Source organism: Bos javanicus, chromosome 22 (assembly GCF_032452875.1).
Source record: "Bos javanicus breed banteng chromosome 22, ARS-OSU_banteng_1.0, whole genome shotgun sequence".
NCBI lineage: Eukaryota > Metazoa > Chordata > Mammalia > Artiodactyla > Bovidae > Bos > Bos javanicus.
Genome location: NC_083889.1, coordinates 51,295,903 through 51,323,171, shown reverse-complemented (window position 1 = coordinate 51,323,171; position 27,269 = coordinate 51,295,903). Strand labels below are relative to the sequence as shown.

Here is a 27,269-nt window from a genome sequence, read left to right as displayed (position 1 = left end):
TACCCACTGAGCCACTTGGGAATCCCTCCAAAGAGCTCACTGCCTCCAATTCCTCTCCTCCCACTGGCTCCCAAAGCCACCCCAAGTCCACCCCCTATTCATTCTTCCAAAACCACCCCCTACTTATTCCTCCAAAACCACAGCTGTAAAGGTCATCCATGAACTCCAGGTTGCTAAATCCCATGGCCAGTTCTCAGTCTTGTTTAACCTGATTGGACACGTTTTCCTCCTTAGAGCCTCATCTCTTCTCCACATTTATTTCCCATTCTTTCCTATTGTCCTACCTCCCTGGACACTCCTCCTTAGCTCCTCTTCTAATTCTGCTTCACCTCCCGACTCATATACAATGAGTGCCCAGGGCTCAATCCTGGCACCTTTTCCCTTCCTGACCAAAACCTGCTCTCTGGTCATCTCATCCAGTCTCATGGCTTCCGTGCTGTCTATACCGACAGAGGCTCCTGTATTCCCATCATCTACTCACCATCTCCCCCGGAGAGCTGACAGCCATTTTTATTTAACGTGCTAAAGCTGAACTCTTTACTTTCCCTCCCATACTTGTTCCGTCCATAACTGTCTTCATCTCAGTCAATGACACTTCCATTAGCCAAGTTGCTCAGGCTAAAAATCTAGGACTCGTCCTTGACTCCTCTCTCTCAAAATCCACACCCAGTACCTGCTTCCTCACCCCCACTGATACCCTGGGGTGAGAAGGGAAGGACAAAGACAACCAGGAAGTGTGATGTGGTAGATGTTGTTTCAAGAGATTGGTCAAAAAGGAAATGCTACTGAAAGGTCAAGTACAAGTAATGGTCATTGCAATGATTTGGCAAGAGTCTTGGATGAGTCACTGATTTTCTGAAATTTACTTGGCATATGGGGGGAGGTGAGATCAAAATAGCTTTTCCCCCCTAAATTGCAAGCAGATTTTTGTAACAGCAATTTTGTTTTGTTTTGTTGTCCATGCCGTGCTGTACACAGTAGCTTATTTCCCCAACCAGGGATCGAATCCACACCCCTGGCAGTGGCAATGTGGAGTCCTAGTCACTGGGCCACCAGGGAGGTGCTGAAAGAGCAATTCCTGAGTAGGCCGCCTTTCTCTATCCATCTCTGAGACTCCTTTTATTTCCCCCAGAAAGTCTCAAAACTAGAAAGCAGGTCCATGTAGGCTGTCTGAGAGGGCTCTAACACTCACCTTATTCTTCTCACTCAATATTTGTTTGATATACACTTAAGCTTATTGGTCTTGATTTTTTCTTTTTATGTTTTTATTTTAGTGTTTAAATCATGCTATAACATTTAGCATCTTTATTATTACATCTTAATTATTACAGTTAAGTGTGTATTAATTACAGTGGTATTAATTACATTCAAAATGCTCTGCAGGGAATTCCCTGGCAGTTCAGTGGTTATAACTTGGTGTTTTCACTGCTGAAGCCTAGGTTTGATCCCTGATCTGGGAAGTAAGATCCTGCAAGCTGCATTATGTGGCAAAAAAATATACATATATATTGTGCAACCATTACCACTATCTACTTTCAAAACTTTTCTTCATACCAAACAGAAACTCTATTTCCATTAAGCAATAACTCACAATGTCCACTTTCCTTGAATCTCTAACAACCTCTATTCTACTTTCTGTCTCAATGAACTTGTCTAGTCTAGGTACCTCATATAACTGGGATCATACAGTATTTGTTGTTTAAAAGATAACAGGCCCCAAGTAGAGTCGTTTATGCTAAGCAGCATGCCACCAAACCAAGTCTTAATTTTAGCTTGGGCTCTCCTAGAAATTAACTCTTAAAGCAGTTGAGTAGGAATCACCTGATCAATACTACTTCATCTGCCTGATAAACCATGCTGTTCCCTAAAGGACAAGAAATTTGCAGTAACCAACTGCTTTTTTTTTTGCCAACTATAGTATCTTTGTTCATACTCCCTTTTACCTATAAAAGTCTTCCACTCTTGTTCAGTTCCTGGGAGCTCTTTTCTAATATTTATCTATTTACTTACTTAGGTGGTGTGCCAGGCCTTTGTTGCTGTACACCCGCAGAATCCTTAGCTGTGGCCCAGGGATCGAACCCAGGGCCCCTGCATTGGGAGTCTGGGTCTTAACCCCTGAGCCACCAAGGAATGGTCGAACTCTTTCCTATCTGCCAGATTGGATGTGCCTGATTTGAATCAAATTTTGTTCAAATAAACTCTTAAAAATTTCAGCATGCCTCTGTTTATCTTTCAACATTGTCCTTTTATGCTTGGCTTATTCCACTTAGCATGATGTTTATCTGTTCATCTGAAGGTGCACATGGGCTCTTTCCACCTTTTAGCTATTGTGAATAACGCTACACTGAACGCCCACTGACGTACAAGCATCTGTGTGAGACCCTGCTTCCAATTATTTTGGTATTTACAGAGGAGTGGAATTGCTGGGTCATATGGTAATTCTATTCGTCGTTTTTTGAGGAATCACCAAATTTTTCTAATAGTGGTTGTGCCATTTTACATCCCTGCCAGCGATGCAAGAGTGTTCTAATTTCTCATATTTTCACCAATATTTGTAATTTTCCATTTTTTCCCTCATAATAGCCATCCTAATGGGGGTGACATCATATCTCACTGTGGTTTTGATTTGTATTTTCATAATGACTAGTGATGTTGACCATCTTTTCAGGTGGTTATTGGCTACTTACATATCATCTTTAGATAACATCTATTCAAGTCCTTTGCCCATTCTTGAATTTGGTTGGTTGGTGTCATTGAATTGTAGGAATTCTTCGGGTCTCCTGGATATTAGTCCCTCATTAGATATACAATTTGCAAATATTTTCTCCCATGTTGTGAGCTCCCTTTTGACTTCCTTGATAGTGTTCTTTGATGCACAGATTTTTTATTCTGATGAAATCCAATTTATCTATTTTTTTCATTACCTGTTCTTTTAATGTCAAACTTAACAAATCATTGCTTTTCTCTAAGAGTATGAAAATTGCATCGATGATTTCTTCTAAGAGTTTTATAGTTTTAACTTTTGAATTTAAATCTTTGATCCTTTTATTTGTATATGATGTCAGGTAAGGCTCTAACTTCATTCTTTTGTATCTGGATATTGAGTTTTCTCAGCACCATTTTTTGAAAAGATTCTCTTTTCCCCATTAAATGGCCTTGGCACTCTTGAAAATCAACCGAGCATGCATGTGGAGATTTACTTCTGGGCTCTCTATTTCATTGGTCTGTCTTACTCGTACGCCAATACCACACTGTTCTCATTCCAGTACTTTTATAGTACATCTTGCAAATCAGAAGGTGAGTCCCCCAGCTTTCTTCTTCTTTTCCAAAATTGTTCTGGCTATTTAGAGTCCCTTGAGATTCCATATAAACTTTAGGATGGGCTATTCTATTTCTCTAACAAAACACTATTGGGATTTTCATAGGGATTACCTTGAATCTGTAGACCACTCTGGGTAGTATTGCCATTTTAACAATACGAAGTCCTACAATCAAAAACATGGAATGTCTATTTATTTAGATTTTCTTTAATTTCTTTCAGCAGCATTTTGAAGCAAGAAGCAATCAGGCAGCACCTTCAGCACTTCCCTTGGAAGTTTCATCTGCTAAATATTCAAGTTCATCATTTCCAAGTTCTGCTTTCCATTAAAAATGGGTTATGATCCCACTAAGCTTCCCACGACTATTTAACAAAGATTCCTCTTACTCCTCGTTTCCAGTAACACGTTCCTATCTTTCTTCTGAGCCCTCTCTGGCAACATTCTTAATGTCCATATTTCTGCTAACAGCTGGTTGAAGACACTTTTGGCTTTTTCTGTTATGCTCGCCAACTCAATGGACATGAATTTAGGCAAACTCCAGGAGATAGTGAAGGACAGGGAAGATTAGCATGCTGCAGTCCATGGGGTTGCAAAGAGGTGGACACAACTTAGCAACTGAACAACTGTGCTCTCTGACATCCTTTCAGTCTTTGCTCATTGCTCAATTCCACAGCCACTTCCACATTTTTAGGATTTGTTACAGCACTGTCTCTCACTCTTGATACCAACATCCATAGTAGTTTTCTACTGCTGCTACAACAAATCACCACAGACTTAATTGCTTAGAAGAAATCAAATTTATTATCTCACAGTTCTGTAGGCCCCAGATCCAATATGGATGTCATCGGGCTAAAATCAAGGCATGAGCAGGGCTGTTGTTTCTTTCTGGAGGCTCAAGCAGAGTCTGTGCCCTGGGTCATTCAGGTTGTTGGCAGAACTAAGATCCTGGTGGTTGAAGGACTGAGGTTTCTGTTTTCCTGCTGGCAGTTACCCAAGGGTCATTCCCAGCTTCTAGAGGCCATCTAGATTCCTTGGATCTTTGGGTGGTGGAAGATCTCTGCCACCATCTTCAAAGCCAGCAGCAGATGATAGTACCTCATACTTTGACCAACTCTTCTGCCCTCCTCTTCCACTTCTTAGGGCTCATGCAATTACACTGGGCCCACCAAAATAATCCAGAACAATCTTCCCATTGTAATGTCTTTCAGCTTAATTCCAGCTTCAAAATCCTTTCTGCTATGGACTATAATATATTTATAGATTCCATGGATATCTTGAGGACTATTGTTCTGGCCTACTGCAGACTCTCTTTGACCAACTCCTGCCCCCATCCCCAGCCTGCTGTCTCCTGTGCCTCAGATTTCCTTTTCTCCCCTGAAATCCTGAGCACCTTACAGTTCCTGCAACAGGTCAAAGCCTCTTTCCCCACCTGGCCCTTGTATGTGCTTATCCTTCTGCCTGGAGCTCTCCTCCTCCTCTTCTCACCCCACTCATCCTTCAGGTCCCAGCAGTCAGCCCTGCTCCACCCCAACTGGGCTAGCATACCTCTCTGCAGAGAAATTGCCTTTTTGAGTCTGCTTCACCACCACCTCCACCCTACCCTGTCTGTGAGTGGGTGAGGAAGGAGCCAGTTCTCCTCTGTACATCAGCAGATCCTGATGCCTAGCCTGTGGTAGAGCCCCAACCAGTAATGCTGAAGAAGCTGAAGTTGAACGGTTCTATGAAGACCTACAAGACCTTTTAGAACTAACACCCCAAAAAGATTTCCTTTTCATTATAGGGGACTAGAATGCAAAAGTAGGAAGTCAAGAAACACCTGGATAACAGGCAAATTTGGCCTTGGAATACAGAATGAAGCAGGGCAAAGACTAATAGAGTTTTGCCAAGAAAATGCACTGGTCATAACAAACACCCTCTTCCAACAACACAAGAGAAGACTCTACACATGGACATCACCAGATGGTCAACACCGAAATTGGATTGATTATATTCTTTGCAGCCAAAGATGGAGAAGCTCTATACAGTCAGCAAAAACAAGACTAGGAGCTGACTGTGGCTCAGACCATGAACTCCTTATTGCCAAATTCAGACTGAAATTGAAGAAAGTAGGGAAAACCACTAGACCATTCAGGTATGACCTAAATCAAATCCCTTATGATTATACAGTGGAAGTGAGAAATAGATTTAAGGGCCTAGATCTGATAGATAGAGTGCCTGATGAACTATGGAATGAGGTTCGTGACATTGTACAGGAGACAGGGATCAAGACCATCCCCATGGAAAAGAAATGCAAAAAAGCAGAATGGCTGTCTGGGGAGGCCTTACAAATAGCTGTGAAAAGAAGAGAAGCGAAAAGCAAAGGAGAAAAGGAAAGATATAAACATCTGAATGCAGAGTTCCAAAGAATAGCAAGAAGAGATAAGAAAGCCTTCTTCAGCGATCAATGCAAAGAAATAGAGGAAAACAACAGAATGGGAAAGACTAGAGATCTCTTCAAGAAAATCAGAGATACCAAAGGAACATTTCATGCAAAGATGGGCTTGATAAAGGACAGAAATGGTATGGACCTAACAGAAGCAGAAGATATTAAGAAGAGATGGCAAGAATACACAGAAGAACTGTACAAAAAAGATCTTCATGACCCAGATAATCACAATAGTGTGATTACTGACCTAGAGCCAGACATCCTGGAATGTGAAGTCAAGTGGGCCTTAGAAAGCATCACTACGAACAAAGCTAGTGGAGGTGATAGAATTCCAGTTGAGCTATTCCAAATCCTCAAAGATGATGCTGTGAAAGTGCTGCACTCAATATACCAGCAAATTTGGAAAACTCAGCAATGGCCACAGGACTGGAAAAGGTCAGTTTTCATTCCAATCCCAAAGAAAGGCAATGCCAAAGAATGCTCAAACTACCACACAATTGCACTCATCTCACACGCTAGTAAAGTAATGCTCAAAATTCTCCAAGCCAGGCTTCAGCAATACGTGAACTGTGAACTTCCTGATGTTCAAGCTGGTTTTAGAAAAGGCAGAGGAACCAGAGATCAAATTGCCAACATCTGCTGGATCATGGAAAAAGCAAGAGAGTTCCAGAAAAACATCTATTTCTGCTTTATTGACTCTGCCAAAGCCTTTGACTGTGTGGATCACAATAAACTGTGGAAAATTCTTCAAGAGATGGGAATACCAGACCACCTGATCTGCCTCTTGAGAAATTTGTATGCAGGTCAGGAAGCAACAGCTAGAACTGGACGTGGAACAACAGACTGGTTCCAAATAGGAAAAGGAGTACGGCAAGGCTGTATATTGTCACCCTGTTTATTTAACTTACATGCAGAGTACATCATGAGAAACGCTGGGCTGGAAGAAACACAAGCTGGAATCAAGATTGCCGGGAGAAATATCAATAACTTCAGATATGCAGATGACACCACCCTTATGGCAGAAAGTGAAGAGGAACTCAAAAGCCTCTTGATGAAAGTGAAAGTGGAGAGTGAACAAGTTGGCTTAAAGCTCAACATTGAGAAAACGAAGATCATGGCATCCGGTCCCATCACTTCATGGGAAATAGATGGGGAAACAGTGGAAACAGTGTCAGACTTTATTTTTCTGGGCTCCAAAATCACTACAGATGGTGACTGCAGCCATGAAATTAAAAGACGCTTACTCTTGGAAGGAAAGTTATGACCAACCTAGAGAGCATATTCAAAAGCAGAGACATTACTTTGCCAACAAAGGTTCGTCTAGTCAAGGCTATGGTTTTTCCCGTGGTCATGTATGGATGTGAGAGTTGGACTGTGAAGAAGGCTGAGCGCCGAAGAATTGATGCTTTTGAACTGTGGTGTTGGAGAAGACTCTTGAGAGTCCCTTGGACTGCAAGGAGATCCAACCAGTCCATTCTGAAGGAGATCAGCCCTGGGATTTCTTTGGAAGGAATGATGCTAAAGCTGAAACTCCAGTACTTTGGCCACCTCATGTGAAGAGTTGACACATTGGAAAGGACTCTGATGCTGGGACGGATTGGGGGCAAGAGAGGAGAAGGGGACGACAGAGGATGAGATGGCTGGATGGAATCACTGACTTGATGGACGTGAGTCTGGGTGAACTCCAGGAGTTGGTGATGGACAGGGAGGCCTGGCGTGCTGCGATTCATGGGGTCGCAAAGAGTCTGACACGACTGAGTGACTGATCTGATCTGATCTGATCTGATGGTAGAGGAAGGGAGGAAGGGGGTGGTGAGGGTCCCTTGGGGAGGTTTAGCCCTCATCCCGCTTCCGAGGGGTCTTAGAGCAAGAGCCACTTAGATGCCTCCGCATGTTTGAGATGTCATAAAGATGAAGGCTGCCAGGGCCCACCCTCTAACCCCCAGCCCCAGCTTAGGCCCCGCAGACTCAACCAGGAGCCCTAGCTGACTCAGCCACATGGTCACCTCTGGGCTGCCCTCCCCAGACCACCTACATCTGCCCTGATGGCCAAGTCTCCTCCCCACCACACTGGGGACCCTGAGAAGCCCCAGAGAAGCAGTTGTATTTGTGAGCGTGATCCCTAAAGAGGAGGGCTGAGTTGGGATGGGGGGTGATGGAGCAGTGTGAGCCAGCCCAGGCCCCACCTGCCCCGCCATTGAGGGGCACTGAGGCCTCAATGGGTCTGCTGGCTCAAAAACTAGGAAAGGGGCATAGGGTCCCGACAGGTCTGAGAGAACGAGACACACTGGCCTGAGCCTGGTCCAACAAACCACAACAAGCCACCAGGCAGAGAGAGGAAAGTGTTGGGTCACCCGGTCTGGGCGGGAGTCCCCTTTATTTGGGAGCGCTGCTGGGCGGCTAGACGCTGCAGGTGGCACTCAATATGCAGCAGGAGGGAATCCAGCATATGCAGGACGCCGAGGAGGAGGGCACGGTCTGAGATCGGGCCCCGTCGTTTCCAAGTGGTGCAGGGGTGGGCAGCCAGCTGCGGATGCTGAGGACAGGACCGAGAGGCAGGAGTGAGAATAGAGGGAAGGGACAGAGGCATGCTGGGAAGCAGGGGCTTAGGGTGATAGAGGATCAGGGAGCGACCGATGTGGCCTCGTGTGGTCGTGGGCCCCACGCAGGCTGGGTGAGGGCTAGAGATATTACAGGGGGAAGACGGGACAGGTACCCCCCACCATGGGAAATGGCCAGGGGGAGGATGGGATAGGGTACCACCCATAGGAAATGGCCAGGGACTGTTGGCTGTGGACAGACGTAAGGCCCCTGGGGAGGAAGGGATGAGGGAGGGGCGGCAGGAGACATGAGTGGGGGGATGGGTAGAACAGAGGTAAGAGGTGGTGGGGACGGAGCCTGGCTCACCTCGCTCTTAGAGGCCTGTGAACGCCGCCGCTGCATCAGCGCACGGCTGAGCATCAGCATCATGGTCGTGGTGACTGTGACCCCAGCCACCGGGTAGATGCGGTTCGTCCCCAGGCCCATCCAGTAACCAGGACAGCCCAGGCTGCTCTCACAACCCTCCAGGCTGCTTGGCTGGCACCCCCAGGGCTGTAAGTCCAGGCCCACCTGGTACCACATGGGCCGTGACCAGGCGTGGGTGCAGATGGGCATCGTCAGTAGAAGCAGCCATGGCAGGAAGGACTGTATGTGCAGCATGGCGGCAGCAAGTGCCAGGGCCGGAACCTGGGCGCCTGGCAACAGGCAAACACCCCTCCCCCGGGGGAGCAGGCGAGGCAGGAGGTTCCGGCTGGGCCCATGGCTTGCAGGAGGGGCAGTGCAGCCAGGAACCATGGGATGGGGGGCAGGCTGGGGGTGCAGAACCGAAGGCATGCCCCCTCTCCCCTCCTCCTCACCTAGCATCCAACCCCTAAAATTCTAGCCCCCACAACTCCTAATGCTGCTCTCCACCGGTGACAGGCCGATCAAGCCAAGTATAGACGTGCTCCCTGCTTCCCAGACTCAGCCCCAAGGACCACTCGTGAACACCCAAAAATGCGGGCACATACTCTCAGGAAAGAAGCCTGAAGGCTTGCCCTGGCCTGTGAGGTGCTCCGTGCCCTGGTCTCCCCTGCTGACCCATGCAGACCACACTGGTGTTCCTGGAACACACCCTACGCCAGAAGCACTGTCCAAAAAGATGACTGGATGGCAGCTCAAGTGTCAGCTGCTCCCTGAGCCTCCCTTCTAGAACCGTCCTGGGTCACACAGTCCCGTCTCTCTCACATGACCCTGCTTTACTTTCTTCAAAGCATCTCTAAATACAGGTACACCTCAAAGATACTGTGCTTCAGTTCTAGCCCACCAAAATACATAAAGCGAGTTGCGTGACTTTTTTTGGTTTTTCAGTGCATATAAAAGTTACATTTACACTACACGGTATTCTATGAAGCATGGAATAGCATCATGTCTAGGAAAAAGTACATATCACAGTAAAAAAAAAAAATCACTTTATTGCTAAAAATTGCGAACTGTCATTGGAGCCTCCGGCAAGTCATAGCACTAACAAAGATCACTGATCACCGATCCTCATAACAAATATAACAAATTGAAAAAGTATGAAATACTGTGAGAATCACAACATGACAGAGACACAAAGTGAGCAACTGTTGGAAAAATGGTATTGAGAGACTGGCTCCAATGCAGGGTTGCCACAAACCTTCAATCTGTAAAAAAAAAAAAAAAAAAAAAAATACAGGGCAATACACAAAGTCTCCCTGTAACTGCAGGCCCATGTTTGTGGTTTCCCTGCCACTCCAGCACCTATGCTTCACTTAACCAGTATTTACCCAGCACCTCCAGGTGCCAGGCACTGTTCCTTGTAGCTGGAGACTGTGACATCGTGACAGGCAGCGTGACTGCGTGACAAAGCACCCTGACTTCCTGGGCAAGGATGTGGGGAGCGGGCGGTGGGGGCAAGGCACTGAAGGCCAGGAGAGAAACAGCCAGGCAAGGGGGCCCCCTCCGCTGGCCCAGCACCTGAAAAGGGCAGGCTCACGTGTTTCAGCAGGTGACGCGAGTCTAGAGCTGCCACAAGCTATCTGTGGCATTCGCTCATTGAATACTCATTAAGCAACCCACAAAGTGGGTACTATTCTCATTCTCTCCTGAGGAGGACAGAGGCCCAGAAAGATTGGACCCCTCAGCCTAGCCCTGATCACTCAGCATCAGCTGGCCCAAAGGACCACTGGTCCACAGGGCCACACGCCCAGATGTCAGTGTTTTATGGCTGAAATCAACACGTGGTTCTTGGCCGACAGTGACCTGCAAAGTCCAGATAGTCTAGTTATAGGAATAGGCAATTTTTCCCCAGGTAAAACAATCACGCACATTCTTTTTTTCTTTCGACCGTGCTGTGTGACTTGTGGGATCTTAGTTTCCCAGCCAGGGATCATATCCTCACCCTTGGCAGTGAAAGCTGAGTCCTAACCACGGGACCGCCAGGGAATGCCCACAATCTCCTCACTGCAGGTGTTCTGAACGCAGGTGTTCACAGCACACTGAATGCAGATGTTCACAGCACAGCCCCCGGGGGCTGCCCAGTGGCACCTGGCATGCCCTCACCTGCTTAGGTGTCCTTGTGAACAGGTTATTCTTGAGAAGCAGCTCTGATTCCAGCCACTTTATAGACGAGGACACAGGTGCCAAGGGATGCATGCAGCAGGGGATGGATGGGGTGCGGAATGTGGACTGGGGATGTCCCTGCCCTGGGCCTGGCCCCCCAGCTTCACACTCCCCCTGTTCCACACTCCCCCTGCCTGATCCTGCCCTCCCCAAACTTTTCCCCCAACTTCTGACTCCAGTTCCAACTTTGGGGTGTAGGAAGGGTCAGAAGCCAGGGCTGCGGACCACACCCTCGCCCCACCAAGCCACAGCAGACCCTGGTATCAGGCAAACAAATCTTTATTCCTGAGGTTAAAAACACGTTTGCTTCTCCAACTCGGCCAGTGTCTCATCCCCAGCCTAGAGCATTGAACTTGGAGTCCCAGGACCTCCATCCCTGAGTTATGTGTGTGAATGTGCGTGCACGGAGGGGACTCCTGGTGACGTCCGGAGGCAGCCCAGGGGTGGGGGGTTTCTCACGGGTACCCTGTCAAACCTTCAGAGGCAGGCAGTCTCAGGCGGAACGGCAGCATGGTCAGAGTTTGGTAACCTGGGCCGGGAGAGAAGGAGAGGAGGGTCCTGTCAGTTTCCAGAGGACAGCCTCCTCTCCAGGCAGGAGGGGAAGGCAGTGGGTCCTTGCGGGACAGAGCCATTCTGAGTCATCCAGGAAGGGCGGACTTCCCAAAATGGGGTCAGGAGGGGACGAGCAGGAGATAAACAGACAGAGCTCAGCAGGCCAGAGGTCAACTCACCAAAACAGGGTCGACGGGGCCGGACCTCCGGTGTTGGAGCGCAAAGAGGACAGCGTCGTGGACCGAGGCAAAGAGGTGCTGCTTGGTGATAGAAGCATCGAAGAAGTGCCCATCCTCAAGCTGCGTGATCACAGGAGCTGTGGGCAACGAGTAGGTCTCTCCTGACTCCAGAGCCACCAGGAACCCCCAGGCGCTGGCAGAACATCCCCCTAACCACCACCTCTGTGGCTTGTAGCTAATCCCCCACTCGTGACCCTTGACCCCAGCCTCCCAGGACACCTCTGACCTCCAGTTTCAGAGAAAGACTTTTTCCCTGTGCTGCCTGGAAGACTTCTCGGCCGGAACCCCCACCCCCTGCCCGGACCTCTCTCTCTGTGTCCACCCCACGCACCGTGGCAGGCGGCCATGTACACCTCCACCTCAATCTCCCGGAAGTCGCGGAAAATCTGTGGCACAAAAGGGGGCCAGGCTCAGGGTAGGCGGGGGGAGAGAGTTCAAAGGGGTAGCTCAGGGAGGACCAGGCTCAGAGTGGGGGTCAGGGGCTCCGAGTGGGGCTCAGGGGAGGTGGGGGGAGGGAGTTCAGAGGGGTAGCTCAGGGTGGGGGGACCAGGCTCAGAGGGCTCTTGGAGCTAGTTTAGGGTCAGGGTTGAAGATCAGGATTGTCCTCCCCGAAGGCCCTTCTTAGGGACGCCCCCAGCCCCTTACATTCTTCAGGCTCTTGAGACACACAGTGTCCACGAAAGAAAAGGAGCTCAGGTCCAGGATGAGGGTGTGGAAATCTGGCTGAGGCAGGCCTAGGGCCTTCAGCGAGGATATGTCTGAGGCTTTGGCATCTTCTGGAGCCCAGGCTCCTGTATCCTCTAGCTCAGTCCCTGCGCTCGCCTCCTGGGGAACCAGACACACTGCAGGGGCCGCCCATGGTAAGGGCCAGAGGGCAGGCGGGCAGGGAGCGGAGGGGAAGGCAGGGAACATGCACGGATGTGTGGAGACACAATCAGACGTGAGAGCATACACGTAAATGCACACATATATGGGGTATGCAGGGAACACAGGAGGACAGGGACACGGGGAGCTGGTATGCAAAGACAGGAGGGACACATGGGGACACCCAGGAGAGGACACCCAGACTCGGGGAGCACACAGACCATGCTCTGTTACCGCCTGGGCCCACGCTTATAGGGACATTTAAGAAGGAAGGGGAGACTTCCCTGGTGGTGCAGTGGGTAAGAATCCGCCTGCCAATGCAGGGGATGTGGGTTCAATCCCTGATCCAGGAAGATCCCACGTGCCATGGAGCAACTAAGCTGCATGCCACAACTACTGAAGCCCATGCACCTAGAGCCTGGGCTCCGCAGCAAGAGAAGCCACCGCCATGAGAAGCCTGTGCACCGCAACAGAGAGTAGCCCCCGCTCTCTGCAACTAGAGAAGTCCGCACAGCAACAGAGAGCCAGCATGACCAAAAGCAAAAGAAATTAGCAAATAAAAATTATTTGAAGAAAAAAAAGAAGGAAGGGGATCCAGAGACCATGCCCCATCCTCAGGGGGCCAGAGTGGAGTGAGTAGGGGGCGCTGGAGCAAAGCAGAAGAGACACACGGACACACGTGCCCACGCGGACATCCCACTTGATGTCCACCAGAGTCTCTACTTGAGATCGGCGTCCTCTTTGACCCCAGATTTTCCCCACATGCCCAGCCCCTCCCCGTCCCCGCTCCTCCCATGAGCACGGATTGTGGAGTCTTATGGGATCCACAAATTCAAGGTCTTTGTCCAGGCATCAGATTACAGACTGGAGAGCCCCAAGCAGAAGTCTATGGCATATCACGAGAGGTCTCCCTGCACAGTATCGGATCCATCACTCCCCTCCTCCTGCCACTGGCATGACAACCTTGAACCCACAGCTGGTAGGTCCATGGACTTCCTCCCAGGATCACCTGGGCACCCTCATCCCTGAAGCTCCCCGCTCCCTCCAGTCTCACCCTGGCCTTGGAGCCCTCCACATCGTTGTTGCTCTCGATGTCCATGACAGTGGGGTTGACGTTGATGGAGACGGATGTGCCCTTGGAGGCGGCAGCCTAGGCCGGGAAAGGGGGCGGGCCAGGAAAGAGGTGTCTGAGATGTCAGGTGACAATCAGGCCGGGCAGGCCTGGTGTTGTCCCCTGGCTTTCTGCAGGTAGGTAGGTGGACCAGGAACTGAAGCTTGGGACCTGCAGCAGCCAGGCTGAAGGCTGTGGGGTTGTGACCCACTATAGGAAGAGGACTGTGATGGTTCATGCCACCACTGGCTTAGGAGGCGGGAGAAAAAATCAGACTCCCCCTAGAGCCCTGACCTGCCAGGGGAGGAAAGCAGGGTCCCTGGGGGCATCGGGGAGCGAGGAGAAGGGCTGAAGAATGAGGGTGAGCGGCTGGGAGGGGTGGGAGGGCCCTGCCTGTTTGGGGAGCTTATTCTCCTTCTGCAGTTGCTTCAGCTTCAGCTCTTGCTTCCGGAGCAGCTTCTTCTTCTGGGAGAGGAGGTAGTCCACATCCACACCGCACTGCAGCGAAGGACAGCGCAAGGGATGTGCAGGTTGCGAGAGAGGACGGACCCTCTGCCCCTCGCCCTCGCCCCGCGGACCCCAGGCCTCACCCTCTGCTTCAGTGAGTCACTGTAGAGCTCAGCGTTGGCGAAGTACACGGTGACTGAGGAGCGGAAGACCTTCACGCCTGGGACCTCCCTGGCCTGGGGACAGGTCAGGTTGGGGGTGGCTGAACCCTCGTCTCTCCTAGCTGCATCGTGCCCTCCTTTCTTTCCTCCCCCCGTGTGCCCTGATACCTGCCACCCCAGCCCTCTGCTCCCCAGCCAACACAAGGCCCAGCCTGTGGCCCATGCCCTCCCAGGAGCTGGTGAGGTCCTGTCGGAGCTTCTTCTTCCTCCTCCAGGGGGTCCTCAACCTCTGCCACCCCATCCCCCAGTCCTTCTGCCAATACCCAGGCTGGGGGAGTTCCCTGGTGGCCCAGTGGTTAAGACTCCCACTTGCACTGCAGGGGCGTGGGCTTGATCCCTGGTCTGGGAACTAAGATCCTGCAAGCCTCGCAGCCAGGTCAGGTTTTAGCGGCTCTCAGCTTCTGCTTGGGTGTCCAACCCTAGCACTGGGGGGCTGTTTCCTGAATGCAGACGGAGCTCTTCCACAGCTGCTAGCCCAGCCAAGGCTTCCCCAGCTCCCACGCCACTCAGGACACTCCAGGTCTCTGCTCGGCCTTTAGGCCTGAACCACGTCCCTGCCCCCCCCGACCCCCACTTCCCCCACCTGCCTTGCCATCCAGCTGAGCTCCTCCCTGCATGTCAGTGCCCCCCACCCACCCTCCCACTCTGCCTCATGTTCTGGGCTCAACCTTCAAGTCTCCATGAGGGGAAATGAGCTGGTTTGATTCCGGAGCCCCCGCCTTTGTTCTCAGAGCTTGGCACAAGGCTTCTCAGGAGGTAAAGGACAGTAACTCCATTGATCAGATCCGGAAACAACTTCCCCTACATCCTGGTGCTCTGGATCTTGCCCCTCTGCATTCCTGACCCAGGGCTCTTCTGCAGGACGGGGCTTGTACTGCTGCCTCCAAGACGGATCCCACCCCCGGGCCCCAAGGTCCACACTCTGAGTATGTATGTGTAGGGGGACCCCAAATTCCTCTCTTGAAATTTCACGGACCAAAGCACCGTCAGCACCCCACCCCACTCCCTTGCCCGCGCCAGGCGTGGAAGGCGCTGACAAGGGATGATCCAGTTTGCCCCGTCCCTCCCCACCCGTGTCGCCCCCGGCTCAGCCCTTGCTGCTCACCCCTGAGTACTCTGCCACGTCTCTGTAAATATCTGTGTCTGGCACCTGCCCCAGGACAGAGTAGTGGGGCCTGTAGACGGAGACAGTGCCACAAGAAAGGGGCGTTAGGAGAGGGGGCAATGGGCGCTTTCTAAGGAGCCTGGGGTCCCCCCCCGCCACAGATGTGGGAAAGCTGGAGGAAGCCAGTGGGTACCTCGTCCCCTCAGCAGCTGGAATTGGGGGACGACATCACAGGGGTGACTTACATCTGGGTGCGGACCACCACGAGCATCAGGGAGAATACCACTGCCACTGCCAGGCCGAGGTCCAGGTTCAGCAGGATGGTGGCCACAAAGGTCACCACCCAGATGAGCTGCAAACAGAAGGGCCGTGGTCCACAGGCTCCCGCAGGGTCACTGGGCTGAGGCCCTGACCCCATCCCCAGCGTCCCAGCCGTCTCACCAGATCCATTCGATTGGCCTTCCAGAGGGAGACCACGTCAGTGCACTGCATCACCATGCCCTTCAAGTTCACAATAACCACGGCGGCCAGGACCGCCTAGGGGACGAGGAAGGCCACCAGGGGCTAGTGAGAGGTGCTGGCTGCTCACCACCCTGAATCCCCCGATGAGCCAGACTGTCCTGGAGCGCCTGGTAGGACCCTCCACGACACCAATTACCTCCTTCCCTCGGAACCTAACGCCTGCGCTCTGACGCTAAGGTTTTTACCCCTGCCCCTCCACTCCAAACCTCTCCCCAGAGACTTCCAGCCTGACCCTGTATCCTTCCCCGTCTCCTGGGACATGATGGACTGCTCTGAGTTCCTGGCCTGGCCCAGGCCCTCGAGCCTGGCTGGGTGGGCTGGGGGCTCACCTTGGGTAGGTCTTGGAAGAGTTCTCCCAGTTTGACGATGATAATGAGGATGAAAAGGGAGGAGATGGCTCCAGCCACCTGTGGAGTGCGTATAAGCAGGGCGGGTGGGCTGGAGTGCAGGGGAGAAGTGGGGAGAGCCGAGGGGGAAAGGGGGAGCAGGGGGAGGACCACCCAGCAAAGCAGCGCATGCGGAGGCACACCTATGCTCACCTGTGTGTTGCCCCCCGTGCTCTCCTGCACCAGGCTCCGAGACATAGAGCAGCTCACAGGGAAGCACTGGAAGATGCCCCCAAGGAGGTTACTCAGGCCGAGAGCCACCAGCTCCTGAGTGGGGAGTGAGGAGCGAGCACACGTCATTTGCGGTGCGGCGTCACCGTGTCCAGGCCGACGCACCCCCACCTCCACGCCCACTCTGCAGCCCACAAAGACTCGGCCACTGTCCCGCGTCCCCCACGCGGCCCCAGCACATCTGTGTGCTCTTTCCCTGTCTCCCGCCTGGTACTCCATCCCCCCACCCCTTCCCAGGGCCTGGGGTCTGGGGACCCTTGCCTGCTCCGTGTCCCGCATCCCATTCCCCAGACCTGGTTGCTGTACACCCGGTAGCCGTGCCTCAAGGCGAAGATCTTGCCCAGCGAGATGGCGATTGCAAACCCAACCACAGCGATGGCGAAGGCATTACCCAGAAGCTTTGCGAACAGCTGGGGGCGGGGGGCCATCGGGGGCACCAGCCTGTGAGGGGCATTGGTGAGGCCAAAGGAAGGTTCTGGGCCTGGCCGCCCAACCCTCCCTGACCCGACAGAGGCCGGAGCTCACCCTGCGGGGATTTTGCCCACGATGTCCACCCCGAATGCCTGCTTCAGGCCCACACCGTAGGAGATGCCTGTGGCTCCAATGAGCTGCGGGGAGAGGACAGGGTCAGGGGCGGCCCTGGCACCACCACCGTGAAGTGGGAGAGAAACCAGAGAAACCACCCAGTGGGTAAAGAGAGAAGCCTGAAGCGAAACCTTCAGACAGGTGGGGCGACGTCAGCGATAGGCTGAGAGCGGCACACCACCGTTTCGAGAAAAGGAGATGCTGCCAGGGGCGGTCTACTGGGGTTCCCCCCTCCCCGCCACCCCGTCTTCAGTCCCCACTACAGCTAGTTTCTAAAAACCTGGGGGATGCCCACACGGCAGGAAATCTCCTCACTTACCCTTCCCCTAGTCTGCCACCACCCTCCTACCCCACGTCACCCTCCACCCTATCCCCACCCCTGAGGGGCCCCCGAGATTCCAACCGTCAGCAGCTCCCCGGGGAGTGGCATGGGCAGATGTCGCCGTAGCTTTTCATTCAGCAGCTTCACCAGCACGAGCACCACTCCCGCCACTATGGCAGTGACCATGGTACCGACCACCATCTGGGGCAGCTTCCAGCAGACCTCCAGTACTGTCTGAGGGGAGGCGGGGTCACAGCCAGCCCTCCTGGTCCTGGGCCCATCCACCTGTCCCTCCTCCCTGCCCTCACTCACATAGATGAGGGACAGCGGTCCAGAGCGGCTGCTTAGATGGAGGCCAAACACATACTTGAGTTGCGAGACAAACACGTGCACGGACGCGGCCGTGGTGTAGGCTCGGACCAGAGGCTCTGATAGGTAGGTGACCACGAAGCCAAAGTGGACCATGCCCAGCCCCACCTGTGGGGTGCACGGGACAGTCAGGGGAGGTGAGGGTCCTAGCGGTGGCTGGGGCAGAGCCCAGGGCAGGTGAGATCACAAGCAATGAGGGGGGAGGTGATCGTCAGACACTCAGAGAAAACTGTCAGATGGGGTGGGGTGGGGGTGCGGGGTGGGATTGGCAGTCAGGGGCATGTACTCCTGATGGCTCTGCACCTGGAAAAGGCCAACAAGGACACTGAGAGTGGAGGCCAGCTGCACCCGGGTAGCGTCTCTGGCTGCCACATCGAGTGTGGAGTTCAAGCCCAGCAGGAAGGCGTCGTCCGGAGCCAGTGATTCCATCACACTGCCCACCATCACGGACATGACGGCAAAGGTGCCTGCAAGGGCAGATCAGGGTGGTCTGAAGCGGGGAGAACACGGCCTGCCCTGGATTCTGGGTCTTAAGGGAGCGACCAGGAGACACCCAGTTCTAGACAAATGTCCCCAGACTATGCTGTGCTAATGGAGGGCAGTGCTGACGGTCAGGTATGCACCCCAAGTTCCAAGGCTCTTGAGGATGCCCAGCATCATTTCCCGTGCCCAGACTGTGTCCACGGGCTCAGGATGGCTCCCCTAGTGAAAAGTGGAATGGGGAAGGGTGCATGGCCTGACTCAGGCTTCCAGGCTTGTGCCAGCCAAGTCTGGGCCCCATGAGTGGATTCACCCACCACATCCTCCTGGGTCAGGGCCTCTAATCATCTGAATCTGTGTGTGCATGGTCAGAGGCCCAGTCCCACCTAGAATGCCCACACCAATGCCTCCCTCCCTCTTCCCTAGGTCTTTCGGCCTTGCTCAGTGCCCCCTCTCCCTGCCCCCATGGGGAATGTGGGCATGCTCCTGCAAGGTTAGGCCTGGCTCCACTCACCCACAGAGATGTGCCGGGAAGTCCCAAACAGGAAATAAACAAAGACAGGATAGAAGGAGCTGTAGAGGCCAAACACGGGGGGCAGTCCAGCCAGGAGGGCATAGGCAAGGCCTAGAGGTGGAATGGTAGCAATGTAGACTTGAGGTCAGGGGCTTGGAAGGATGCAGAAATGCTGGCCCTGGGTCATGCACCATAGTCCCAGGGGCAGGAGTCATGCTTTTGGCCATGGGGAAGGCGGGGGTTGAGGTGGGGGTGGGGTGCACAGACCACAGGCTAAGGCCTTGAAGGGTCAGGATCACCATCCAAGGGTTGAGGGTAGTGTCCAGGTCAAGTGTTGCTTACCCTGTGGTAGCTGCATAATGGCCACACTCAGGCCAGACAACAAGTCACCCAGAAGCCAGTCACGCACAGAATACTGGGGAAGCCAGGCCAAAACCGGGAGGTACTGAAGCAGAAGGGCTTGGGCCCGCGCACGGGAGCACCTGGGGACACCAGGGTAGGTATTAGGTGCTGGTGGTAGTTTAGTTGCTCAGTCGTGTCCTTCTCTTTGTGACCCCCAAGGACTGTAGCCCGCCAGGTCCCTCTGTCCACGGGACTTTTCCAGGCAAGAATACTGGAGTGGGTTGCCATTTCCTTCTCCAGGGGATCTTCACGACCCTGGGAATTGAACCCGGGTCTCCAGCATTGCAGGCAGATTCTTCACCGACTGAGCCACCCAGCCCAAGCCCAAGTAGGTCTCAGAGGCAGGGGCTCCCTCGGTCCTGGCCAGGGCCCACCATCAACCTTACCGAAACCAGGTTCGCCACTGGAGCGTCACTTGTGCTGGGCTCCGGCTCCCCAGCTCCTCCAGCTGTTCTTGGTTCAGCAGTGGCCGCTCCACATGGTAGTCTCGCCGCCTCAGCTCCATGGCCTGCATCCTGGACAGCAGTGCCTGCGTGTCCCTCTCTCTGGTGGAGGGTGGGGGTGGGGTGGGCAGTGAGGCCAGAAACAGTGTGGGCGCAACCTGGCCCAGCCGCCCCTAACCTCCACCCGGGGCTTGAGGATGCCCCACCTGGCTTTTCTAGGTCTCAAGATCTAGACAGGTCCAACCCTCCAGCCGCCTCCTGCAGGCCCCAAGGCCCACGCCCAGGCAGGGGCAGTACCTGAACTTTGGCTAGTGGAAGACTCTCGCTGGGCCAAAGTCCCCCACAAAGAGACAGCGGGATGAGCATAAGCCACACTTCGGCCCAGGTGTGGCTGCCCAGCCTTTGGTGTTCTGTTCACCAATCTAGCTCGCAGGCTGACTGCTCCTCCCAGCCTCCTCCCCCAACCCCTGCTCTCCGCCAGCCAATCCCTGTCCAGTCTGAGTCCTTATCCAGCCGCCCCACGAACCCAGTGTGTGTTGTCTGAGAGTGCAGACAGGGGAGAAGGAATCCAGCACACCAGGCAAGCCTCTTTATAGGAGGAGGCGGCTCTAAGAAAAGGAAAGCATCGGGGCTAAGACTGCCCCCAGAACTCCAGTCACACGGTCCAGGTGGTAGGCAACTGAGGCCCCATCTGGGAAATCCAGGGGCATGGTTCTCACCAAGAGGGAAGAGTTTCGAGCCTGGAAAGGGACGCTCTCTTACTAATGGGGGACAATCTCACTTGAGAAGATGATCTCTGGGAGGATCTCGCCTAATAGGAAGCTCTTCCCTAACAGGTAAGTTTTCACCAGCTAGGTGAGGTCTGTCCTGGGGAGAATCTCTGATCTGCCCAGTGGCTACCATCTGAATAAGAGGAATGATCTCACTGGAATAGGAGATCTGGGGGGTGGGAGGGAGTTCTTAGGGTTCCCTGATGGCTCAGTGGTAAAACAAATAAAAAAAAACGCCTGCAATTCAGGAGATGCAGGTGCGATCCCTGAGAATCCCATGGACAGAGGAGAGGAGGCTGGTGGGCTACAGTCCATGGGGTCTCAGAGTAGGACATGAACGATCGATCGACTGAACTCACAGGCTTGGGGAAGGAGTTTTTACCTGGGGCACGCTGTCACCTGGGAGAAGCTGTCCCAGAAATAGTTCTTCCTTGGGAATAGGAGCTCTTAGAGAGTGAGCGCTTACCTGGGGGAAAGTTTTCACCTGCCTGGGAACTTTTGATTAGGAGGGACTTCTCACCTAAGGTAAGCTCTGAGTGGGGAAAGCTCTCACCTAGGAAGGGATCTCAGAGGGGGAAAGCTTACCTGGAGAGTAGCTCCCCTCTTCAGGGGGAAAACGTTCACCTGTCAGGAAATTTCTGCCCTGTGAAAAGCTCTGACCTACGGTAAGGTTCCCAGCTGGCGGGCAGGAGCTCACCTGGAAAGGGCCTCTAACCTGGATGTCCCGGTGGAAGGAGGGAGTGGAGTGGGTGCAAGGACGATCCTGAGACTATTGGCATTGCCGACTCACAGAGATCTTTGAGCCCCCCTCGCCCCTCCTCCGTGAGTCACTTGAAGTCTTAAAGGGCGCCCACTCCCGCCCCCTCGCCTCCCCCTGCCGCCGAACCCGCGCTTGGAGGGCGGGGCCTAGCTCTTTGGCCCCTCCCTCTAGGAGGGCCCGGCACCCAGAAAGGCCGGAGATCTCATTCCCGGACCAGTTGCATCGCTGGGTGGACTTAAGCCCTCGCTATGGACACTCTTGCAGCCACGTCCAGGGCCCCAACGCGCCGCACCGGCGCACCTCCTGGGCCGGAGCTCCTCCGCACACAGCCGCCTCCCGGCGGCTCCCGGCTAGCCCTCGGACGGCGCTGGAGCGGCTTTCCTCGCAGCCTATAGGGGCTGGGGTCGCGCGGGCTCCCGCCCCATCCCTCGCTACGGTTGGGCAGCCGCCTGCGGAAAATCCACAAAGCGGTAAACAGAGGCGCGGCAGGCGGGAAATGCCTGCTCGGAACTCGGTGGTGCCCCCACCCCTTTCCTAACTAACCCAAGCCGGGCGCCTGCTCGGGGGCCAAGGGCTGGTCCTCCCCTCGGGCACTCGAACACGAGGAACCGAGGCCGCGCCCTGCACTCACCCCGGCACTTCCGACAGCCCCATGGCGGGTGGGCATCCAAGAGGCGGTAGCTACCAAGCTCTGGCAAGAGGCCGCTACGGCCCTAGAGGCGGGGCCGGGACAGAGGCGAGGCATGAGGCTCACTCCCAGCGGCCAATCCCCGGGCAGAACGGGGAAGGCTTGGGCCAGTCAGCGTGCTGAGGCGGGGCTTAAGGGACGCTCCGCCGGCTCAGCGAACCCCAAGGAGGGAGATTTAACCCTTTCCTTCCCCTATGACTTGGCTCTGGCTCCTCCTCGTGGCCCGACTAATTCTCTTGCCTGAGCGGGTTGTGGGACTAAGCGGGATTAAGGACCTGAGCTGGTTCCTGAGTGGTATGGGGCTGACACTAAGTCCTGGCTTCTTGCGGAGGGTGCCCTCGGGGTGGGGAGCAGAATGTCTAGGGGCGCGGCTGATGACCAGAGCCTTAGCTCTCCGTGGGGTGTCCGGGTCCGTGGGGCCTCTCATGCCTCCATGAGGGCACCACCCTCAGGCTTTGGCCCTGAGATCTGGCATGTCTCTAAGATCCGAGGGGCTCAAGGGCTCCCTTCAACGCTGGGCCCACAGACCTGAAAGTTTGCAAGCTCCGCCCCCCACCCCGCCCCCGCCCCCGACCACCCTCCCCAAAGGAAGCACATGATGTCGAAAGGCTTCTGCCTGGGTTCCTGATGAACGGGATGTCCCGACAGCTGGGGGTCAGTGGTGTCAATGGACTGAAGGCAGCTCCTAGGGTCGGTTTGACAGCCAGAGCAAATGCCAAGTCAGGGCGGCAGGCTGGGCAGACTTAGGAAGCCATCAAGTTGCCGCCTTGACGGGGCCTTACCCTGTGCTCATACTTCAAGCCCAGCTTCAAGTCGAAGGGACAGAATTCAGGATGAGATCGCAACCTGGTCCAGATCTTCAATGAAATGAGCTAAAAATAGCCGAATATTCTCGGGGAGGAGGAGGGGGCAGTGCTCAGATTTCTCCCCAAGGTCAACCCCGGGAAATCATTCATAGCCACCCTCCTACCCCATCCCCCATCCCCAAAGAGAATAAGGCAATAACCATTTTCTATAGAAGTTTATTCCCAAAACAGAGCGCGGCTTCACGGAACAATTTACACAGACAGGAAAAGGAGCCACTGGGCTGGAGGGGGGACTCCCCCTCCCAGAGAGGGGCAGCTACAGAACCTAGGACATAGCAAGGACAACCCCCTCTCCCCACAGCAGACCCTTCAACCCTTCAAGGGCTGGGGTCACTCTGGGTAAGGAGAGCTGGGGTCCTGGCTGGCGGGATTTGGCACCAGTCAGTAAAGTAGAACTTTTAATCTCCTTAAAAACTGCCTCCCAAGAGTATGCGTGAAGGAGGTGGGTATCTGCACAGACCTTCCACAGCCCTGCACGGCTGCAGTTCCTAGTGGTAAGAAGATGCCTACACTTACCACTGGGCCTTCTGGGCCTGCTGTTCAACAGGGGACTCAGGGCTGACCTTTGGCCTGAGACGACTAGGGGGTTAGAAAGCCCTCAAGATGGCCAGGTTCAGGGTCCTCACAGGTGGGTCCTCCAAGCCCCTCTCCCACTTTCTCTACCTTTCACTTGTAAACAAAGGGGGGAAAAAAACAAACAAAACATTCTCAACTGTAAACAAAGTGTAAAAGTTCACAAAGTTTTAAACTGTAAACAAAGTGTAAAAACTGTTTTAAACTCTTGACCTGTAAACAAAGTAACAAAATGTCAAAGCCCCCAGTTCTGGACAGGAGAGGAAGTAAAAAAAGTGAGAGTTTGTGAACTGGGTCCTAACAGTCGTTTTTCCCTTTACAAGGGAATCAAGGAGTGATGGAACTGAGTCACTTCCTGCAGCCCGGGTGCCTGGGGCCAGGGAGGCTCCTGTAAACATGGGAGGCAGTGGCACCTACATTCTGAGTCTTTAATTCCCTTGTTTTTGCTCCCTTTTCTCCCCCTCCGACATCACCCTTCAGAATAAATTCTAGCAGGGGGCAGTGTCAGGGAACCAAATGGCACCACGACATTTGTACGCGGCAGGGGCAGGGGTTGCGAGGACTCCATCCACCCTCTGAAGGAATGTCTGAATAGAGGCCTGAGCCCCTCCCCGTGGGAGAAGGGAAGCCTAGATCTGTAAACATGACATCTGCTCATCCACCAGCGCCCCACAGCATCAGTCCTGGGACATAAGGCAGTAAGTGGCGGGGACTCCGCATAATAAACACACACATCCACGGGGAGGGGCAGCATGAGCGAGCCCCTGTGAGGAGGTCAGAGGACCCGTTTTCAAGACCAACCCCCCCTCCCCGAGTCCCCAAAGTGTGCCCTGTGGGACATCCAAGCAAAAGCAAAGATTAATTCTGCACTTGGGGCCCCGACAGTATGCAGATCAACCAGGGAATGGGGGGTGGGGGTGCATTTACCCCTCCTGTCTGAATCCTCCCCGTTAAGATGAGAGGAAAGAGCCAATAATTTGCCAGGGACCCAAATGGGCCCAAACTCTGTACCTCTTTCCCCTCTGTCCCCCTCCCCCTCCCAGCCCAGCCTAGCCTCAGAACCCCGGGAGACAGAAAAGCTGAAAAATAACATAAGCATATCTCTCTGGTTACAAAGGTACAAAATGTATAAAAGTCCTTCCCCGGCTCCCTCACTCCCCGCGCCTGTTACACACTTGCACACGCTCACAGACGAGCATGGACAGTCAGTGCTGCAGCAAAAGGGAGAGCTGGGGGCGGGGCTGTGGGAGGCTGAGTCCCGAGTCCGGAGTCACTTTTGTTAGCCCAGATCCTCCATTGCTCCCCGCTGGTCCTCTTCTGCTCAGCCGCTCCTCAGGAGTGACCTTCACTTCTGGGAACTCTGCGGAGTTGAATGTGGAGATGGAAGGCGGTTGCTGAGAGTCAGGTCCCCCTGGACACCCCACCATTCCTGACCCGGGCTGCCTCCCCCATCACCTTCGCCTCTCAGACTCCCCAGCCAGGGCCTTTGGCTGCCACCTATGTCTTTTCTCTAAGCACTGAGTGAGCACCTACTATGTACAGGTTCTGTTAAACACCTGACCCAAAAAAAATCTCCCTAATCTCCGCACCTCAACAAGTTTGCTACCACAGGCCTATTTTGCAGATGATGAAACAGGTTCAGAGAGGTCAAGTGTGAGTCCAGAGCCTGAACCCCTGCTCAGTCCTCCCAGCCCTCCCCAACAGTCAGACCCCAAGGCTAGGCTGCAGGAGGGCCCAGGGGGTGCTCCCAGCTCCCTCATCCTCACCCCACCCCCTTCCAGAGCTTTGGGCACCTCAGACCTCCTCCTGCACCCTCTCCTTCCTGTCTTCCCCCCCGATCTCTGCTCAGGTTCTGATGGTCTCCTTCCCCAATCCCAGGGTCTCCTTCCCTCCGAAGGCTTTTGTCACCCTATGGACCTCCACAGAACCTGGCCTAGTTGTTCCTCCTCCTCAAAACTCAGCTCCACTTTCGGCTTCCGAGGCCTGGTCCTTTCTGGCTCCTCCCCACTCCCTCTCTGACTCCTGTACCCAGTTTAATCCTCTACCCCACAAATGCCCGAGATGCACCAAGTCCCAGCTCAGTTCCTGTGTGGCCCACCCCACAGTGCCTCCAGGTAGGAGGAGCTGCATATCGACTGAGTGAGCAAGAGACTGAATGATTTACTCTCAAACTGAAGTTCCAAGCCTGCCCCTACGTCTGACTTCTCCTTATCCACACTCCACCCTAAGCAAAGTTCCCAAGCAGAGACTCCTCCCTTCCCCTTCCATGTTCCAGGCTACCTCCTGCCCTCCCCCTCCAGGAGCTCAAGCCCTTCGGAAGGTACCTGACTCACCTCCTGCATCCAGGAGGTGCAGGCCCAGGTCACATAGCCACCCATTCCTGCTTATCACCCCGCTCACTGCCAGACTTCTGCCCTCTGCCCGTGGCTCCCTGGCTGCACCGAGCCCAGGGCAGCCCACGCTCTCTGCCAAACCCCACCCCATCTGGTGGGGGAATATAGGGCAGGGTGCATAGGAGATTGCCCTAAACTGACAGGGGTGTGAGCAGGTGGCTGGATGCCACTTACTCTGAGTCGGGAGACAGCTCCGAGATGCTGTGGGAGGTGGCGGAGCGTGGCGTGGAGGGTCCGAGCGCAGAGGCAGTGGCAGAAGGGGTGGGGGTGGTGTGAGGGCCCGAGGGTGTGCCTGAGGACTGCACGGAGGAGGAGAGAGCCGAGGAGGTGAATGAGGCAAGGATGGAGGAGAGGATGTCTAGCTGCTCTGTGGAGGGTCCGTGGCTAGGGCCACTGGCGGGCGCTTCCCGGACTCTGAGCAGCTGCGGGGGTGGCCCAAGGCCTTCTCGTGAGGGGTGCCGGCTAGGCGCGTGGTCCAGCGGCTCCCCTGAGTTCGATCGCTTGGACAGAGAGTCCAGGGGCCGGGATGGCAAGAGGGGGTCCCTTGAGAGTTGCCGCTGGGGAGACAGGGGCAGAGGCGGGGGCTGTGGGTCAAGGTCCCGGGCACCACGGGGCGGGGGCAACGTGCGCAGCCACTCGCAGGGTGCCCCTCGGTCCAGCGCATCCCGTGACCCGAAGCGGCCCGCCGTGGCACCAGGGTGGTCCCTGGGTGGCTGCCGCCGTGGTAGGGTGCTTCCCCGATCCCTGGGCTCCGGGCGGCCTGGCACAGCGTCCAGGCATTCCTGGGAACCCGGCCGGCTCAGGGGACGCAGGACCGGGGCGGGGGCCTCCTCCAGCCGCTCACGGCTCAGCTGCCGCCGCAGGAGCAAATCCAGCTGTTCTCGGGAAGAGTAGCGGCTGGCGGGCTGCGATAGGCTGCCGGTGCCCCCACCGGCACAGATGCGACCGTAGGAGGCAGCCGGCACTGCACGGTGGCCCAAGGTGGCAGCACGGCACCAGGACAATTCAGGGGCGCCTCGGGTCTGTGGCACCAGCGGGTACTGCAACCGGTTCTTCAAGATGCCTGCAGGAGGAACACGCGGGGGACAGTGTGTTGAGGGCCAGGAACTCCCCTGGGGCTAGGGATGTAGCAGCGTCTGGGATCCCTGGGACACAGACTTGGGGGCAGAAACCATTTGGGGAAAGGGTACAGAGGCCGCTCCTGGGAATCACAGAGAGGTTGCAGGACAGGGGTAAGAGTGAGGTGGCAGTAATCCACGGTCTCAGGAGAGAAGTGGTCCCCTTGCTGTGGGGGTAGGGACAAATCATCCCCCAAGATCAGAGGAGGAGCAGCCCCCAGGTCAGGGTCAAAGGGCAGGGATCCCAGAGTTGGGGCAGGAGCAGTCCCTGGGGTGACGCAGGAGTAGAGGCAGAGACCCCCTTGAGCTGGGACAAGGACAACCCCTTGGGACCCCTGGAAAGCACGACCAGGGGAAGAAACCTTCCAGGGGGACAGGGAGGAATCCCATGAGTTAA

At 54.6% G+C, this 27,269-nt stretch overlaps 3 protein-coding genes across 8 annotated transcripts in view; all 3 read right to left on the bottom strand.

Moving 5' to 3' along the window:
• Positions 1–8,078: 8,078 nt before the first annotated feature.
• TMEM89 (transmembrane protein 89) lies at positions 8,079–11,079 on the bottom strand. Its single transcript, XM_061396940.1, has 2 exons — positions 8,653–11,079; positions 8,079–8,281 (listed from the first exon to the last, which is right to left on the bottom strand). Exons 1-2 carry the CDS (start codon positions 9,148–9,150, stop codon positions 8,096–8,098), a joined length of 684 nt encoding a protein of 227 aa, XP_061252924.1. The 5' UTR covers positions 9,151–11,079; the 3' UTR covers positions 8,079–8,095.
• A 95-nt stretch (positions 11,080–11,174) lies between these two features.
• Positions 11,175–22,122, bottom strand: SLC26A6 (solute carrier family 26 member 6). 5 transcript variants are annotated; one of them, XM_061396918.1, is made up of 22 exons: positions 21,866–21,952; positions 21,535–21,683; positions 19,648–19,806; positions 19,202–19,341; positions 18,860–18,970; positions 18,169–18,332; positions 17,809–17,973; positions 17,578–17,730; positions 17,115–17,197; positions 16,883–17,030; positions 16,512–16,625; positions 16,302–16,379; positions 15,892–15,987; positions 15,696–15,802; positions 15,451–15,520; positions 14,268–14,360; positions 14,071–14,175; positions 13,621–13,716; positions 12,348–12,527; positions 12,034–12,088; positions 11,643–11,779; positions 11,175–11,440 (listed from the first exon to the last, which is right to left on the bottom strand). In XM_061396918.1, the coding sequence occupies exons 3-22, from the start codon at positions 19,773–19,775 to the stop codon at positions 11,426–11,428; spliced, it is 2,238 nt and encodes a 745-aa protein (XP_061252902.1). In that variant the 5' UTR covers positions 19,776–19,806; positions 21,535–21,683; positions 21,866–21,952; the 3' UTR covers positions 11,175–11,425. The 5 variants fall into 5 exon arrangements, with proteins under 5 accessions (XP_061252902.1, XP_061252899.1, XP_061252901.1 ...); XM_061396915.1 differs by lacking the exon at positions 21,535–21,683 and having other exon boundaries at positions 21,866–22,122; XM_061396917.1 differs by lacking the exon at positions 21,866–21,952 and having other exon boundaries at positions 21,535–21,859.
• Positions 22,123–22,928: 806 nt separating this feature from the next.
• The window catches only part of CELSR3 (cadherin EGF LAG seven-pass G-type receptor 3), a 28,629-nt gene continuing 24,288 nt past the window's right edge, over positions 22,929–27,269 (bottom strand). For both annotated transcript variants that reach the window (XM_061396904.1, XM_061396905.1), the window contains 2 exons: positions 25,929–26,817; positions 22,929–24,721 (listed from right to left, as the gene is read on the bottom strand). In XM_061396904.1, coding sequence (XP_061252888.1) covers positions 24,694–24,721; positions 25,929–26,817 — 917 coding nt within the window. In that variant the 3' untranslated portion in view covers positions 22,929–24,693. The remainder of the gene's footprint in view (positions 24,722–25,928; positions 26,818–27,269) is intronic.